At 30.8% G+C, this 14961-nt stretch overlaps 1 protein-coding gene across 2 annotated transcripts in view; it reads left to right on the forward strand.

The window, feature by feature from the left end:
* Positions 1–14961, forward strand: part of LOC106684695 (uncharacterized) — a 122681-nt gene that overhangs the window by 19504 nt on the left and 88216 nt on the right. The window contains exon 1 of one of the 2 annotated variants that reach the window (XM_014426924.2): positions 1186–1945. The exons of the other annotated variant lie outside the window; for it this stretch is intronic. Coding sequence (XP_014282410.1) covers positions 1793–1945 — 153 coding nt within the window. The 5' untranslated portion in view covers positions 1186–1792. Of the gene's footprint in view, positions 1–1185; positions 1946–14961 lie in introns of those variants that run through there. 2 annotated transcript variants of the gene reach the window in all.

Raw genomic sequence — 14961 nt, forward strand, 5'->3', positions numbered from 1 at the left:
ATGAAGTCTAGTCAGTAAAATTTATACCAGAACTTTGTTTATGTATCCCAGAGTCTACAAATAGAGGTATGGTTACATTAAAAATTACTTTCACTTAGAATACAATTCTAATATAGAATATAAAAGTACAGATAAACACATTTTGTGTAAACTGTGAACTAGCCCATGCAGCTAGCTAACTATAAGGAGATTAATAATTACCAAACCATAAAAAATAAAATAAACTCCAACCTGCCAGTACGAGCCAAGTACTCGTCAAACTGAGGATAATCCAAACAGAATTACAAGAATTACTTCAAACTTCTTATAGGCAGATGCAACTCGTCCAATAACTAAACGACAGGAACACAGACCACAGTGAATTATAATAACGAATTGGATAGTGAACATTTATTAGGCTCTATAACTAAAATTAATATTGAAGCTATCAACCCCTATTTACCCCATATCTATTACCACACATCTATTTTCGTCAGTAGCTTCTTTCTTTACGGGTGTGACCTCAGTGTAAATAATAACTTATTTGCTGTTACTAATAATTTCTTGATTAACTGCACTTTATTAAATAATACGTTATTATAGTTACAATAAATAGTTTAATAAATAATAGTTATAGCTTTATGAAAAGTTAGAGGGATTTTTTGCACGAGGCAATACCCCTAATCAATTATAAATTACATACAAAAAATTAAACTGCAATAATAACCATGTAAACCCACAAGTTGATATGTTATTAGATAAAAATATATATGACGGTGATAATTAATCATAAATCTGGATCTCTAATTTTTCTTGATTATAGATGAGGGTTTTGGGTCAAGATTTCCAGCGGTGCAGGCTCGATTCTATCCTTGACGTCATTTAATATTTACTTTTGTAGTAGGCTACGTTATTATAGTTACAATAAATAGTTTAATAAATAATAGTTATAGAGTTATGAAAAGTTAGGTGTTTTTTGCACGTGGCATTACCTCCCCCCATAATCAATTATAAATTATAAACAACAAAAAAACTTTAATAATAACCATTTAAACCCACAAGTTGATATGTTATTAGATAAAAATATATATGACGGTGATAATTAATCATAAATCTGGTTCTCTATTTTTTCTTGATTATAGATGAGCGTTTTGGGTCAAGATTCCCAGCGGTGCAGGCTCGATTCTATCCGTGATGTCATTTAATATTTACTTTTGTAGTAGGCTAGCAAAATGAACCTCGGCTCCACAGTCTATTGTAAGTGGGCCTATTGTTACTACTACAATCCCCTCCCTGTTGAATGTCTGGTCCAAATGGTTTTATGTTTACACTCCATGCAGTGGCCACTGAAATATTCGCTTGCCTCACAATTTCGAATAAAGGACTGATGCAGCTACTCTTTTTTGCAGGTTATTGAACCCTTGGGAGGGAACGCAAGGACCAAATCACTACTACACAAACACACCCCCTGTCTTATTATATACTATCGACCAACACGGCCTATTTCTTACGCTTCTTGTCCACATATCATAAATGCTATATTCATATATATGGGTGTAAATTATATACACATGATATATACGTATAAAAAATGGATGAGAGAATTTAATAAAATTCGTTTAAGAGAGTATTTATATATGCATAGAGTATTCATTTATATATATTTTGTACCCATTAGAGAGAAAAGAAAAAATTAGGAAAGGTTATTGTAAATGTAGATATCTGAGACAATATGATGTCAATTATGAGATGGGTATTGAGGTATATTGTAATGAGAGAAGAGATATAATGAAAAGGGACAGGGTAGGATGGGATGACAACTGGGTTTAGCATGCAGGCGGCCCTATATATCAGAGAGAAGCAGAAGCAGCGGCAGAAGAAGACACGGAGGGGCAGGTTCGAGCTACCGGCCCACGTCGCCACGAGGGAGATTGGACCATTTCCAGTCTTCCCTCCACAGTCTTGGGTAAGTAATACATTATATATATGTTATATAATGTATAATATATTTTATATACATTGTATTATCTTCTGCATGCTAAATAATAATTAACAGGCTTGTTTATGCACATGTTTTTGACTATCATCAACCTGGAGGCCTCATAAGCAGATTTCAATTTATTTTTCTGTTAGATTCGATACTGAGACCATCTTGACAAGAGACTTACTTGGAATCCACACACAAGACTGAAACGACAAGAAACTGCTCGTATATTCCGATTGCTACAACACTTACTTGACAAACACTCTAAACTTCCCATTCACTACAAAAAATTAGTATACACTACGATAATAAGACCAATTTGGATATATGGTATTGAGCTCTGGGGCTCCACCTAACCATCAAATTCTTCCCGCATTGAATCGTTACAATCCAAAATCCTACGTAAAATCCTTAATGCTCCTTATTACGTCACAAATAAATTCATTCACAAAGACCTTAACATCCCATTCGTTGCAGATTTGGCCAAAAACAGATATGCGTCTTTTCATTCCAAACTCCTTACCCATCCTAACCCATTAATTCTTAATCTTTCATCCTTAACAATCCCTGATAATCCTCCGAGGCGTCTGAAAAGAAGATAGCCACGGGATCTTCTAATTTAAATGTTTGAAGTACCATCAATGAATGGTTCCTTCCCAAGATTTTCAAGTGTATATGAAACATACAACATATTTACCTATTGTATTATTTTGTACAGTTGTAAATTACATTAAATAAATAATAATAATAACAAATTCCGTTCTGTAGCCTATCCGCCAGTTTGATGATAAGCAAACTTCTTTTTAGAATTAGCCTATTATATCTGTCAAAGAAGGGACTTGTACCATCACAGTGGAGAAAATAAGTTCATCTAAAACAAATTATCAATCAAGATATGATTTCATTCAATTGTAAGGTGATCTTACATCACATTGGTGTAAATTCTATTTATGATATTGAACGATAAAATGTTATCAATTTTATTTAAGAGAGTCTTCATATATTTAAAGTGTAATCATGTTTTATACCCCACGGTAAGATTATTTATTATGTTCTTATTATGTAATATACTACAGTATGTAGGGCAGCGGTTCCGAAATGTGTTTCATCGTGAGGCCCTTGTTGGCCTAAAATCATTTTAAAAGCACCCTTGTCGGGCTAAAAAAAAAAAAAAAACGGTAATTTTTTCATAGAAAAAAAAACAGTCCCAATCAAGAGCTAAAAAGAAATAGCATTCACACTGGACTAATTAGTTTTTTAAACTATCCTGATATTGATTAAAATTAGATTTTTCCAATATTTCATATTAAAACGGTCATTCATGCCATTTTTTCAATTTCAGGCGCTTTTTAAATATTACTTGATTTAACTATTTAAAGTCTCCTCTTCCCGTTCTAAGCTAATATTTCAAAAGTGATATAGGACTGTCGCTTCCAGGGGGTCTTAGCGGGGCGGGTTCGGCAGGGAAGCATTGCCTTTTTTTATGTTATGATCTCTTGTGGAATTGTGACATGTACATCGACCAGCCTACTCGCTATAAGTGCCTGTTTCTTGCTACAAATAACCAACAATTAAACTGCATTTTGAAAATATGATCTCCTCCTGTATACAATAATAAATATACAAAATGTTGGTAAGTTTAAATTAAAATAAAATAGTAATTAGCCAAAAACAATAAATATTGGTTAACTTATGTATTTGTTCAATTTACATAAAAAATACTGAAACAAATAAATAGTTTAAAAATAATATGTTATTTATAAATATATTTTTTTAAAATACGTTTTCTATTTATTTCATATATATTTTCTTAATATGTCGCTATTTAAGTAATCAAAATATTACAACTCGAAGTTCTTCTAAAAATATCCCTCTTTGTTTTATTATTTTCAATAACATACATTATTAATTAAGCAAGAAAAAAAGAAATTTAAACCTTCCTTCCTCATAATTTTAGGTTTTATTTAAAGATATGAAGAATCCTGGAATTTGCTTGCGGCACCTCTGGTATACGAGTGCAACACCCATTTTGGAAACGACCGTACTAGAGAACACAACGGAACTACAATAATTGCAGATACATGCATATCATAAACAAAAATTGAGTAATAATTTTAAATTACGCTTTGGAGATAATGAAAATATAGACGTGCCACAGAAAAATAGATTTAGTGCCATCTTAATTACAGTGAATTTGCTTTCAAATTTATTCTATTAAATTTTACCATTGATGTAGTTGGCGAAATTGTGAGATTTTTATTCCAGAATGAAAAAAATTAATTGTTTCCTTGTCTCATAAAACAGATAGAAGTATATTGTTCATTTGGAAGGGAGATAGAGGGTTGATAGTTTCAGTCACTTCATCCTTATTCAGAACCTGGCATATAATAATATTTTATGAATTTTAATAAAAAATAAAACCATATTCTTCCCCCTCCCCTTTTCTCCTAGTTACTATTTATTTCTTAAAAGATAAAATTATTTATAACAATATACAGCCCCCCGTTAAGGTTGTTTATTATTTTCCTGTTTCTTCAAATACTACAAGCCTGGGTAGCGTGTTGATGTTGACTCAAAACGAGCATCACTAGATCCGATCTATTGCTATTTTTTAAATAGATGTTTGAAGATGCAGCCAGAAATAAAACACTACGCAGTTGCCCTCCGTTGATCTGAATTCAAATAAAAGCGAAAACTTCACTTCATTGATAAATGAGAGTTTCATTTATAGAAGTTTTAAAAAAGTTTATTTTTTCACATTAGTTTTTACAACCTGCGCTTGCTTAATTTTTATAATCATTCGCCAACTATAATTATTTTTCAAGTAACAGTCTTCCGATAGGAATTATTTGTCTACAATTGGAATTTTAAATAACTAAACTTTCTTCAAGTTGAGGGAAATCATGCTATTTAATCCTCTTCCTCAAATTGCAAGAATTTGTAATCAAAATTTAGGATTTTTATTTTACTCCCCAACCACCCAAACTTTCTAACCTTGCTTTCTCTAACATTCCTGACAATCCTCCGAGGCGCCTGAAAAGAAGATGGCCACGAGACCTACTAATGTAAAACGTCATTAGAGTACTACCAATGAGCTTGTAACACTCCATTTTAACTGAAATAAACATAAATTTACTAAATGTATTATAATGTACAGTTTTAAATAGCAATAAATAAAAAGAAAAAAAAAGTATTTTTATTTTAAAATGATTGACAGAGTTGAGGAAGGTGTCCTGAATCTCGTCTTCCTCTGTTGCAACAATAATTTTCTCTCAACTCCAAATAGGGCGGCGTTTCGAACTCATTTTGCTGTTGAGTAGAAGATGAATAAGGTTAGCTAATTATGTGCATAGACAATAATTTGAATAAGTTTCGAGCCAAAGTTAGAGATAGGTTAGTAAAATAGTTCTTGTACTGATTCGATTTATAAGATTGATTATGTGTAATATTATTGTCTTTGTATTTTTCTAATTAAACTATACTTTATGTGTCCCGAATTCTACAATACTTGGCTCTCATTAGGGTTAAGTAAAACAAGTGGCACGAATAATAGTAGAAAAAAGTAAGTGTACTTTTCTAAATTTATTTGTACTGTTGTATATTTTTTTCATTATTTTTATTTATATTCCATACATATATATTCCTCATTTCGCATATGTACTATTTCGTGTGTTTATGTTTAGTACTAAATTTTTCATATCCCCTCCATGTAATTCTACTCTTCAACGTATTATTGTCATTGCCTTGATGAAGTGATTAGACATCTTAGACCGAAATGTCACTCATTAAAACATTGCATTACCTTTAAACACATCCACTCCACCTTCTCCTTATGCCCTATAACTTCTTTTTTTATTATTTTTAGTTTGGCGTAGTGTTGTCTAGTCAGATATAAAAAATAATAGTAATATATGTATGATATGGTCTGACGTAATATAATAAAAAATACAAAAAATTCGCAATGCACACTTTTATCATGAAACGTCCTTGATCCTGTGTTTTTTTCTTTTATTTCATATCACAACATCTCATATATGTGATTGTGATTTAAATGATGATATTTTGGTATACTTATTTGTGTTTTTTTTTAAATGTAATAGTTAAAAAATTCAACAACCTCTTGATGTTTTTTGATCAGTTTTATCTTGGATCTTACAATGCCTCGCATATAAAATATTTTAATCATATTTAGCAAGATACTAAGCAGGTCAGTACGCAGGTTCTAATTAAATAAATCTAATAAAACATTAATTATAGTTAATTATATACGAGTTAGATATAATTATATTCATAATTAATAGTTAGTTGTAAACATTAATGAATAAAAAAATTAAAATACTATAACGTAGTTTTTTTAAAATCTAATCTTAATTAAAATTTTGGATTATTAACAAGTAACACAATCTTGGACAACCAAATTAGCGAAAAGGTTAAGCCGACAATAAGTGATGGTAGAAATAGACAAAGCATTGGATATCGCAGTGCGGTCGCTAACTCAACAGAGGAGCGATTGTGGTTGAGGCGCAACAAACCCACCCTTCAGAACAGTGTTGATTGTTATTCATTTCAACCCAGTGCTTAACCAGATCGCGAAAAGAAGGCAAGTACTAGACTCTTATTCAAGTTATGGGTATCATACTTCAGTGTCAACCATCTGTACTTGTATGTAATGCATAATTGTCATCCTGCAAGTCTTTGAATGTCAACGCTGTTCCAATGAAATGTGGCCGCGTTGTTACCGACGACGTAGATACCAACAATGTAATTACTGCTGCCTCTTGTGAACACTAGATCTTGCTTCCATTTCGTTTGTTTGGGATTGATTTATTTTCTTCTTTTTATTTTTTTTTTCATTCGTCATCGTTTCAATTCAATATTTTTCAAAAGGTCTGTTATGTACATTCTACATGATGTAACTACAAAGTCATCCTCTTGGATGGTTATTTGATATTCTGGTAGTTTTAGAATTCAGTCACATAACCTGAGTAGACGGAAGGCAGTTGTTTTTTTCTCCCTCGAAGCCTGAAGCTTCTACACTTATTGATAAAAGTGTTTGGACATTTTATTTCGTCCGTCATTTACAGGGTTTAGGCCTGGTAATGAATGTCCGACCACAGATATGAGTAGGCTAAGCAAAAATAATACATGAAACAAAATCCAAAATTTACTTGTACATTTGTCGTGTGTACCTTTACCAATATTTATATAACCGTTAAAATCTAATTTATTGAAGCAGTACTTATCTTAAGATGTGTAGTTTAATTTAAAAATATGTATCTGGCAGAATAGCTAGTGAAACCTTTTGGGTCGATGCTTAACATGCCAATACTATTTTTTGATAGGGACGTATGTTACAAATTATTAATGTTACATTAATTCAAGCACGGACAACTATTTGAAGCCTTCAAGTCAAATAAACCTTGTTTAAATCTATATGGTTACGTAAAGATTTTGAGTACTTTTCAATTTTATGATTATTGGATCTAATCGACGAAGGACTGGAATAAATGGACTATTGCACTGATATGTTAAAAATCTACTATTTTCGGAAGAATCTTGTTAAACCCGTCCTTGTTGGGCATGGAAAGGTATCTTTACTTTCATCTAGATCACGATTGAATTTACTTTCAAATGCATTTTATGAAATCTGATAGAGCGGAGGATATTATAAAATTAAATTGCTTCCCACATTTATGGTTAAAAAAAAATGTATATACCAAAAATAAGCTATAAGTGATTTTGCTAAAAAATAGAGGGCTGATACTTTGTTTCAGATTGAAAACTAAACACTCCATCATATTCAGAACTTCATAAAAAATGAAATTTTTACCTGAAATAAATAAAAGATTTTAAAAAATAACAAATAAGTAAGTGACTGAGATAAATGAATTTTAATTTTTGTTTTAATGTGAAAATTGACTAATTAGAATCTGTTGATTTGACCTAGGCAGAATAACCTGCTTGAAGTTCTGTTTTTAAATCATTTAGTTCCTAAATTGTATTAAGAATGGCCGCATTGGCCGAAAAGTCGGACTTGTATAGAAAATGAAATGTGTTGAGACTATAATGGATAAAAATTAAATTATTTATTTAGACAACATTAATCAGTCTCAAGAAAGTATTTAAGATTTTAAATAAAATATAAAAAAAAAGAGTTTACCCACTTTTTTTTAGTAACTAATTATTTCTAAATGGTTAGTAAAGTTCTGTCAGATCCATAAAATTATTCTTTACTATTTCTAAACATTCACTTCTCCGTCACAACAAAAACTATTTCCACTAGGTCCCGAAAAGGTTAACGTACTTTACTCCTGATGTAATCAATTTCTAAGGTTTGTCAAAATATTCGGATGGGTCTGCTAGTAAATATTACAAAAAATATCCAGGACTTGATTTCACTTTTTAATTACAATCCCAAGCACGGTCCTATTGAAGATAGGCCCCCAAGGTAATTCAAGACTGAACTTAACTACTTTCGAATCAAACATAACAAATCTAGACAAGCGTCATCGAAGCTCATCTTTGGGCAAAAACTTGATTTTGTCTGAGGGTCAATAAGAGATTTAACAAATTTTTAGAGCCGATGTTATATAAACCAGCGGAATTGGACCAGGAAGCTCTTATAAATTTTATTTTATGATTTTATATAACTTTTATTATATGATTAGATTTTTTTTTTACATTTATCATTTAGCTGGTTGGTCTAACAGAAATATTTTTCAATATAAAGTTTATTTGAGGTCAAATATTAATCTCAAGTTCTCATGCCCGTTAGAGTGTTGTTGCCCTCCCAAGTTTCGTGCTGATTATATCACTCGAGTCTATATTATATTTCAAACTTGCGGTAACCGGTGATAGCTGGTCTCGGCAAGTTCATATTTCATTTAAAGTATTGGAAAATATGACGTAGATCTCTAACCTTATTTATATAGTCACGTTCTGGTTTGATTTTGATAAAATGATAAAATTCATGTCATGACCACAATAAAATAAATAATTTTTTATAACTTGAATGTTGTTTGATATGGGACAGACAATTTCATAAAAGTTTTAATGTTAGTGGAATACAGTGAGCATCTAGACATAAGTTTAGGAAAAAATCAGTAAGTTAATCAGTAGAATTGCAGCTTCACAACTCACTGTTTTTCTAAAATAAAATATATATATATAATTTTTTTTTTAAATGTTTCTAAAACAGTGTCCAAAAAGTCCAAAATTTCGTTCTTTCGCTTTTATCGTTCACTATTTCTTAGGAAGCATGATTCGCCTGAGCTATTGAAACATTTTCGATTTAACTCCAAGAATATACAATTATGTTCTCAGTGTGGTAATGAGAATCAATTTTATCCTGGCACACCTAGTTCCCTTACAACGACGGCAATGTACATTTATAGCACTGTCTTAAGGCTAATAATGAACCAGATAATAACTAAATAATAAAATTGTTAAAACTGAGACATAAAATTTATAAAAACTTGGACTACATTTGGACAAGCGATTAACCTGGAATCCTCACACTAGACTGAAAAGACAGGAAACTGCTTGTCGATTTCGACTATTACAGCACTTACTAGACAAACGGTCTAAACTTCCAACACATTACAAAAGACTGATCTACATGACTGTAATAAGGCCAATCTGGACATATGGAGTTAAGCTTTGGGGCTCCACTAAACCATCAAATTCCTCTCGTATTCAATCCTTACAATCCAAAATCCTTCGTAAAATCCTCAATGCTCCTTACTTTGTCACAAATAAAATCATACTTAAAGACCTTAATGTTCCCTATGTAACCGATCTAGCCCGAACCAGATATTACTCCTTCCATTATAAACTCTCTAACCACTCAAACCCCCTAGTTTCTAATCTTGCATCCTCTTCCATTCCTGACAAACCTCCGAAGCGCCTGAAAAGAAGATGGCCACGAGACCAGCTAATGTAAAATGCCATTAGAGTGCTACCAATGGGTAGTTTCTGTACACGCCTGTAACACTCCAATTGAACTTAGATCAGATTTACTAAATTTATTATAATGTACAGTTGTAAATAGCAATAAATAAATATAAATTTTTTTTTTTTTTTTTTTATAAAAATGCTGAAATTCCAAAATTGATTTCTATAAATATTTATTTTCCTATAATACAATAATTGACAAAAAGATATTTAAAACGTTCGTCTAGCTTTATTCGTACAAACATGAGGTAGATTGACCATTGAGGAAGTGGTTAAAAATGGTGTCTGTGTCAAATGAGGTTAATGATGTTTTGCGAATGGATTATGACACTATAGATATTTCAGTCTTTATAAAACCGGATTTCGACTACTGCTCACAGGGGGCTCGATTCGGCACACAGGTGTCAAGAATCTACAAAATAAATCAGAAACAACGAAATCGGTTTATTCGTTCAAGATATAATAGTGTCATAAAAGGCTAGTAGCTGAAAATCCATTATATTATTTTTTTTTTGTTTTTCGGGTGTCCTGAAACGCATAAATATGTTATGGAACTTTATGTTAAATTTTTATATATAAACTTTTCACTTTTTTAGACTGGTTATCATTGTTTAAATAAAATAAATTGTATACAAGATGAGTCTCAAAAAACTCTTTATTTCTTTAAAAGTCCCATCATTTCATCAACGGCCATCCTCAAGGACATATGTAACATTACATTCATATGTGTCATATTACACTTGACATATGTAACAAAAAATTCATAATTATTACTAACACAACGTTCAGTTTTTTTAGACAACAACACAAGTTCTTCATAATTAATTAATTGTAATTGATTCATATGGCGAGAGGTTTCAAATGGGTTTGTCACTAAGACAAAAGTAAAATAATGAAAGTTTAAATGAATTATAATTAAAAATAGATTTAAAAGATATAATAAAGAAATGAAAATGTTGATAATAATTTCGACAGTGGCAAACCCATTTCAAACACTCTCTTTGCAACCGTCAACTATTGCCGCTGAAGACGTTAATCTTGCCACCACACTTTCAATTACAGATCAACTTAACATTTTGTTTTTGATGATTTTTGTAAAAATATTGTTGCAAGATATACGAATATAAAAATATAAGAAAGTGATAATAGTTTTAAGTTTATTTGTAATTAAAAGTTTTAAAATTTAATGTGAAGAATTTCATTAAAAGGGTAATTTAATTGAAATTGATGAGCTGGGCAAAATAGCCTACAAAAAGTTTTTTTTGGCCGCAACTTTAGACTTTTAATGAAATAGAGTGTTTGCAGGCTTAACTTGGATACAATTTATTTTATTTAAACAATTTATATTGAAGATTTTATCCGATAACAATACTTTCGTATTATGATCTCACCTTTATGAGGAAAGTATAACTAGAAAATAGTCATTTTAAACTCCCAGTTCAAATTTTTTTTTTCATTTATTTAATGTAATTTGCAACTGTACAGAATAATAAATACAATAAGCAAATTGGATGAATATTTCAAACATCTGAAAATTTTGGGAAGGAACCACCCACTGGTGGTACTTCAAGGATTAATTTAAATTAGAAAGTCCTGTGACCATCTTCTTTTCAGACGCCTCGGAGAATTATCAAGGATTGTTAAGGATGAGAGATTATGAACTAATGGGTTAGGATGGGTAAGGAGTTTGGAATGAAAAGACGCATAAGGAACATTTAGGTCTTTGTGGATGAGTTTATTTGTAACGTAATAAGGAACTTCAAGTATTTTACGTAGGATTTTGGATTGTAAGAATTAGATGCGGGAGGAATTTGATGGTTTGGTAGAGCCCTAGAGCTCAATTTTGAATTTATAATTATTTCTCAGGAGAATGTGTTTCCTATGTAAAAAAAAGGTTTTACAAACAACGGAATTGATTGAAAATTGGTCTTGGTGAAATTTTCTAGTTGAATCTATTTTCGGTTTAAATTATTGTAAATTAAAAAAGTAACTAAATTATGATTGAAATAAAATGGTACAGGTAGTATTCGAACCAGGTAGTGTGTTACTGCCTTTTTAAATGATTTTCATAAATCATATATTTTTATGGAATAAAAAGTTAAAACTAAAATACTTTATTCATCTAAATAAATTACATAAATTATAGTCGAATTGAATAAACGATTAAATTATTTTGTATATTTTTTAGTATAGATTTAATGTTTAACGTTATATATGTCAATAGACTACAGTAAGTTGCTAAATCATTAAAAAAGTTTACAATATTCGAAATATATAACTCAAGTAAAAGCGTTTATAAGTTTACATTATGAAGAAGATATTGTTATCAAGTTAAAATTTTGTGCTAAACCTGTATTGTTTTTTGTAGTGGCTTGAGCTATTCCGATAGATAAAAACTGAAATATTCTTTAATCTTTCATGACTGTAAATTTTCATCAACCTTGAATGTAAATGAAAAATATTTAACGAACGTATAGTTTTTTGTAAATAATTTAGTGGGCAATTACGGATATTAACACTCCATATTTTATCTTTTAATCCAGTTCGTGTCGGGTCGCGAATTCGCTCCTTTGATTACTGAATCGCGTTTACGGTCAAACCGCATTCTCCCACGTTTCTCCTATTTACCCCAAACTGGATTTTCCATTTTCCGAAACGATTCATTTGCTGTGAAAAACGGGTTTACGACATTGCCTTCTCTGACACATTCCACCCATTTAACTTTTAGCACCACTCTATTAGAAATTTAATTATTAATCGTCAAACGTAATATTTCTTCTGGAAAACCTGAAAGTCGCTGAACATCAATATATCGGGAATGTTAAATCTTTTTTGAGGTAAAAAGATTAATCGTGTTTTTAATGAAGATTTTTTTTAATGGATAAATGTTAAATTTGTTAGTCGTGTCAAAGTGATGATTGGTAAAATTTAGATAAAACCCAATTCTTTTTAAAATAATTGAAAACATGAGTGGATGGATGACGGTATAATGTAACAAGCTGATGAATCTGAGAAATATTTAATTTAATATTTATCTATTCCTATTATAGACTGAAAAAACTTAAGATAAAGAACAATATGAATCGAAACCTAACTCGGGAACGCATTTCGAAACCTAAAAAGGTTACTTTTTTAAAATTGGAAATTTTAGGTTATTTCTTTCTTTTTTTTTTGCCTATAAGTTTTATACGAGAAGTTAAGATAAGGGTTCGGTTATTGAAGAACACAAATAATTAAAAACATACTTATTAGTGCCATATTTCGGCCAGAATTTCAATCCTCCATCAAGTTAAGAACAAAAAGCAATATAATAACTATAATGAATAAAAGGAATTACAGAATAATTAGAAAATAACTAGCATTATAGATATATAAGTATTTTTGAAAGGCATGTATAGTGTAAGTGTTATTTGAAGATGAAGAAAAATTAACATGTCAAAAGTAATATTAATAAGCTATATGAGAAAAGTGAGAGGGATGCGCTGGGATCTCAAAGAGTTCTGCTCTACCTCTCACACGTGGGGAATAGATTGGGCTCAGGGATCCTCAAGTCGATAGTGTAAATATTGTATATAAGAGTTTAAATGCGACTGATGATTGCTTTATTTATTTATTATTATTTTATTTTTATTTATTTATTTTTATTATTTTATTTTATTTCATTTATTTATTTTTTCATGCACATAGTTTGATTATGTTTATTTTATTTATTATGTTTGTATATAATTAGAGAGCGATTTTATTTATTTGAATGTAATTTTTTTTTATTAATTTTTATTTTAGAATGAATGTGACCAGTTATCACCATTACCTATTGCCCAACAGCATTGTGGCAGATTGCAAATTTATTAATAAATAAAATTTGAATTGGAATATATATATATATTTAATGTTATTTAATTTAATTGTTTTATTTAAACCTTTTTCACATTAGATAATATCCACCGTTTAAGATTTTAGGCGAAAAACGGAAAGAAAGACCTAACATTTCTAATTGGTTACTTAATCAAGCTAATGAGCTACTTAGTAACTGTTTTAGGACCGGGAGGAATGCGATTCAGTGTTTTGATTCATGTACATTACCTCAGTTTTGAGCAAAATATGAACACATATTTTGTTTTAAGATTGTTTACGTTTTACGGCATACTACTTAATCTGGTAATTAAGTTACGGTACTCATTACAGTCTAAATTTAATGGTGTATTTATTATAGCATTATAAATCAAGCGTTTTCTTTTTATTTATTAATTATAGGCAAAAAAAATAATAACCATTTTCCATTTCACTGTATTTTAAACAAAAGCCCAGTTCGTAACTTCTAACACGATCTTCCAGGACTTTAAAGGCCTAAGTTAAATGAAGTTAGGAATGAAGCTAGTTAGGACAGTTTCAGGTCGCGTGGTGCTGGCTGACCTGATCCTACTCCCATGTTAATTTCCTGACTGCGGCGCAACCACAAGGTATTTCGTTTGGTCTATCCATTTGTAGGGTTGCAGAGATTTTTGCTAAGTACGATCTCAATTGATTTACAAGTTTGAGATGGCTCAAACAAGTCTGTGAGGTGCCGTGAATATTATAAAAAAATTTGAGCTTAAAATATTTCAAGTATTACTAATTTTTGTTTGGCTATTGCTGCATGTAGTACTAGTGTGCTAGAAGCCTTAGTATACATGTAGAGTAGGACGCCCGCCTATTACACAAAGTTTAAATGTTCATAGACCTCAACTTCACTAACAGCCGGCTAATGTGTGTAAGTGGATGTGAAAGTGCATCGTGTAGCTCAGGGTGGAAAGTCTTATGAGGTTAATTTCATATTGATTTTTTTTTTAATTACGTTATAATTTCAAAATTTATTTTTATGTTATCGAAGACTAAACCATCAAATTCCTCCAGACTGATCTACATTATACTATTATAAGGCCTATCTGGACATACGGAGTCGAGCTTTGGGCTCCACTATAGAGGCTCCAAAGGAGGATAAAGACAGGAGGGAGTGGCTTAGACCCTGCTTCTCCACTCCCGCGAGGGGCGGGCTCACAACTACG

The sequence above is a fragment of the Halyomorpha halys genome, unplaced genomic scaffold (assembly GCF_000696795.3).
Source record: "Halyomorpha halys isolate HHAL.00 unplaced genomic scaffold, Hhal_1.1 Scaffold602.1, whole genome shotgun sequence".
Lineage (NCBI taxonomy): Eukaryota > Metazoa > Arthropoda > Insecta > Hemiptera > Pentatomidae > Halyomorpha > Halyomorpha halys.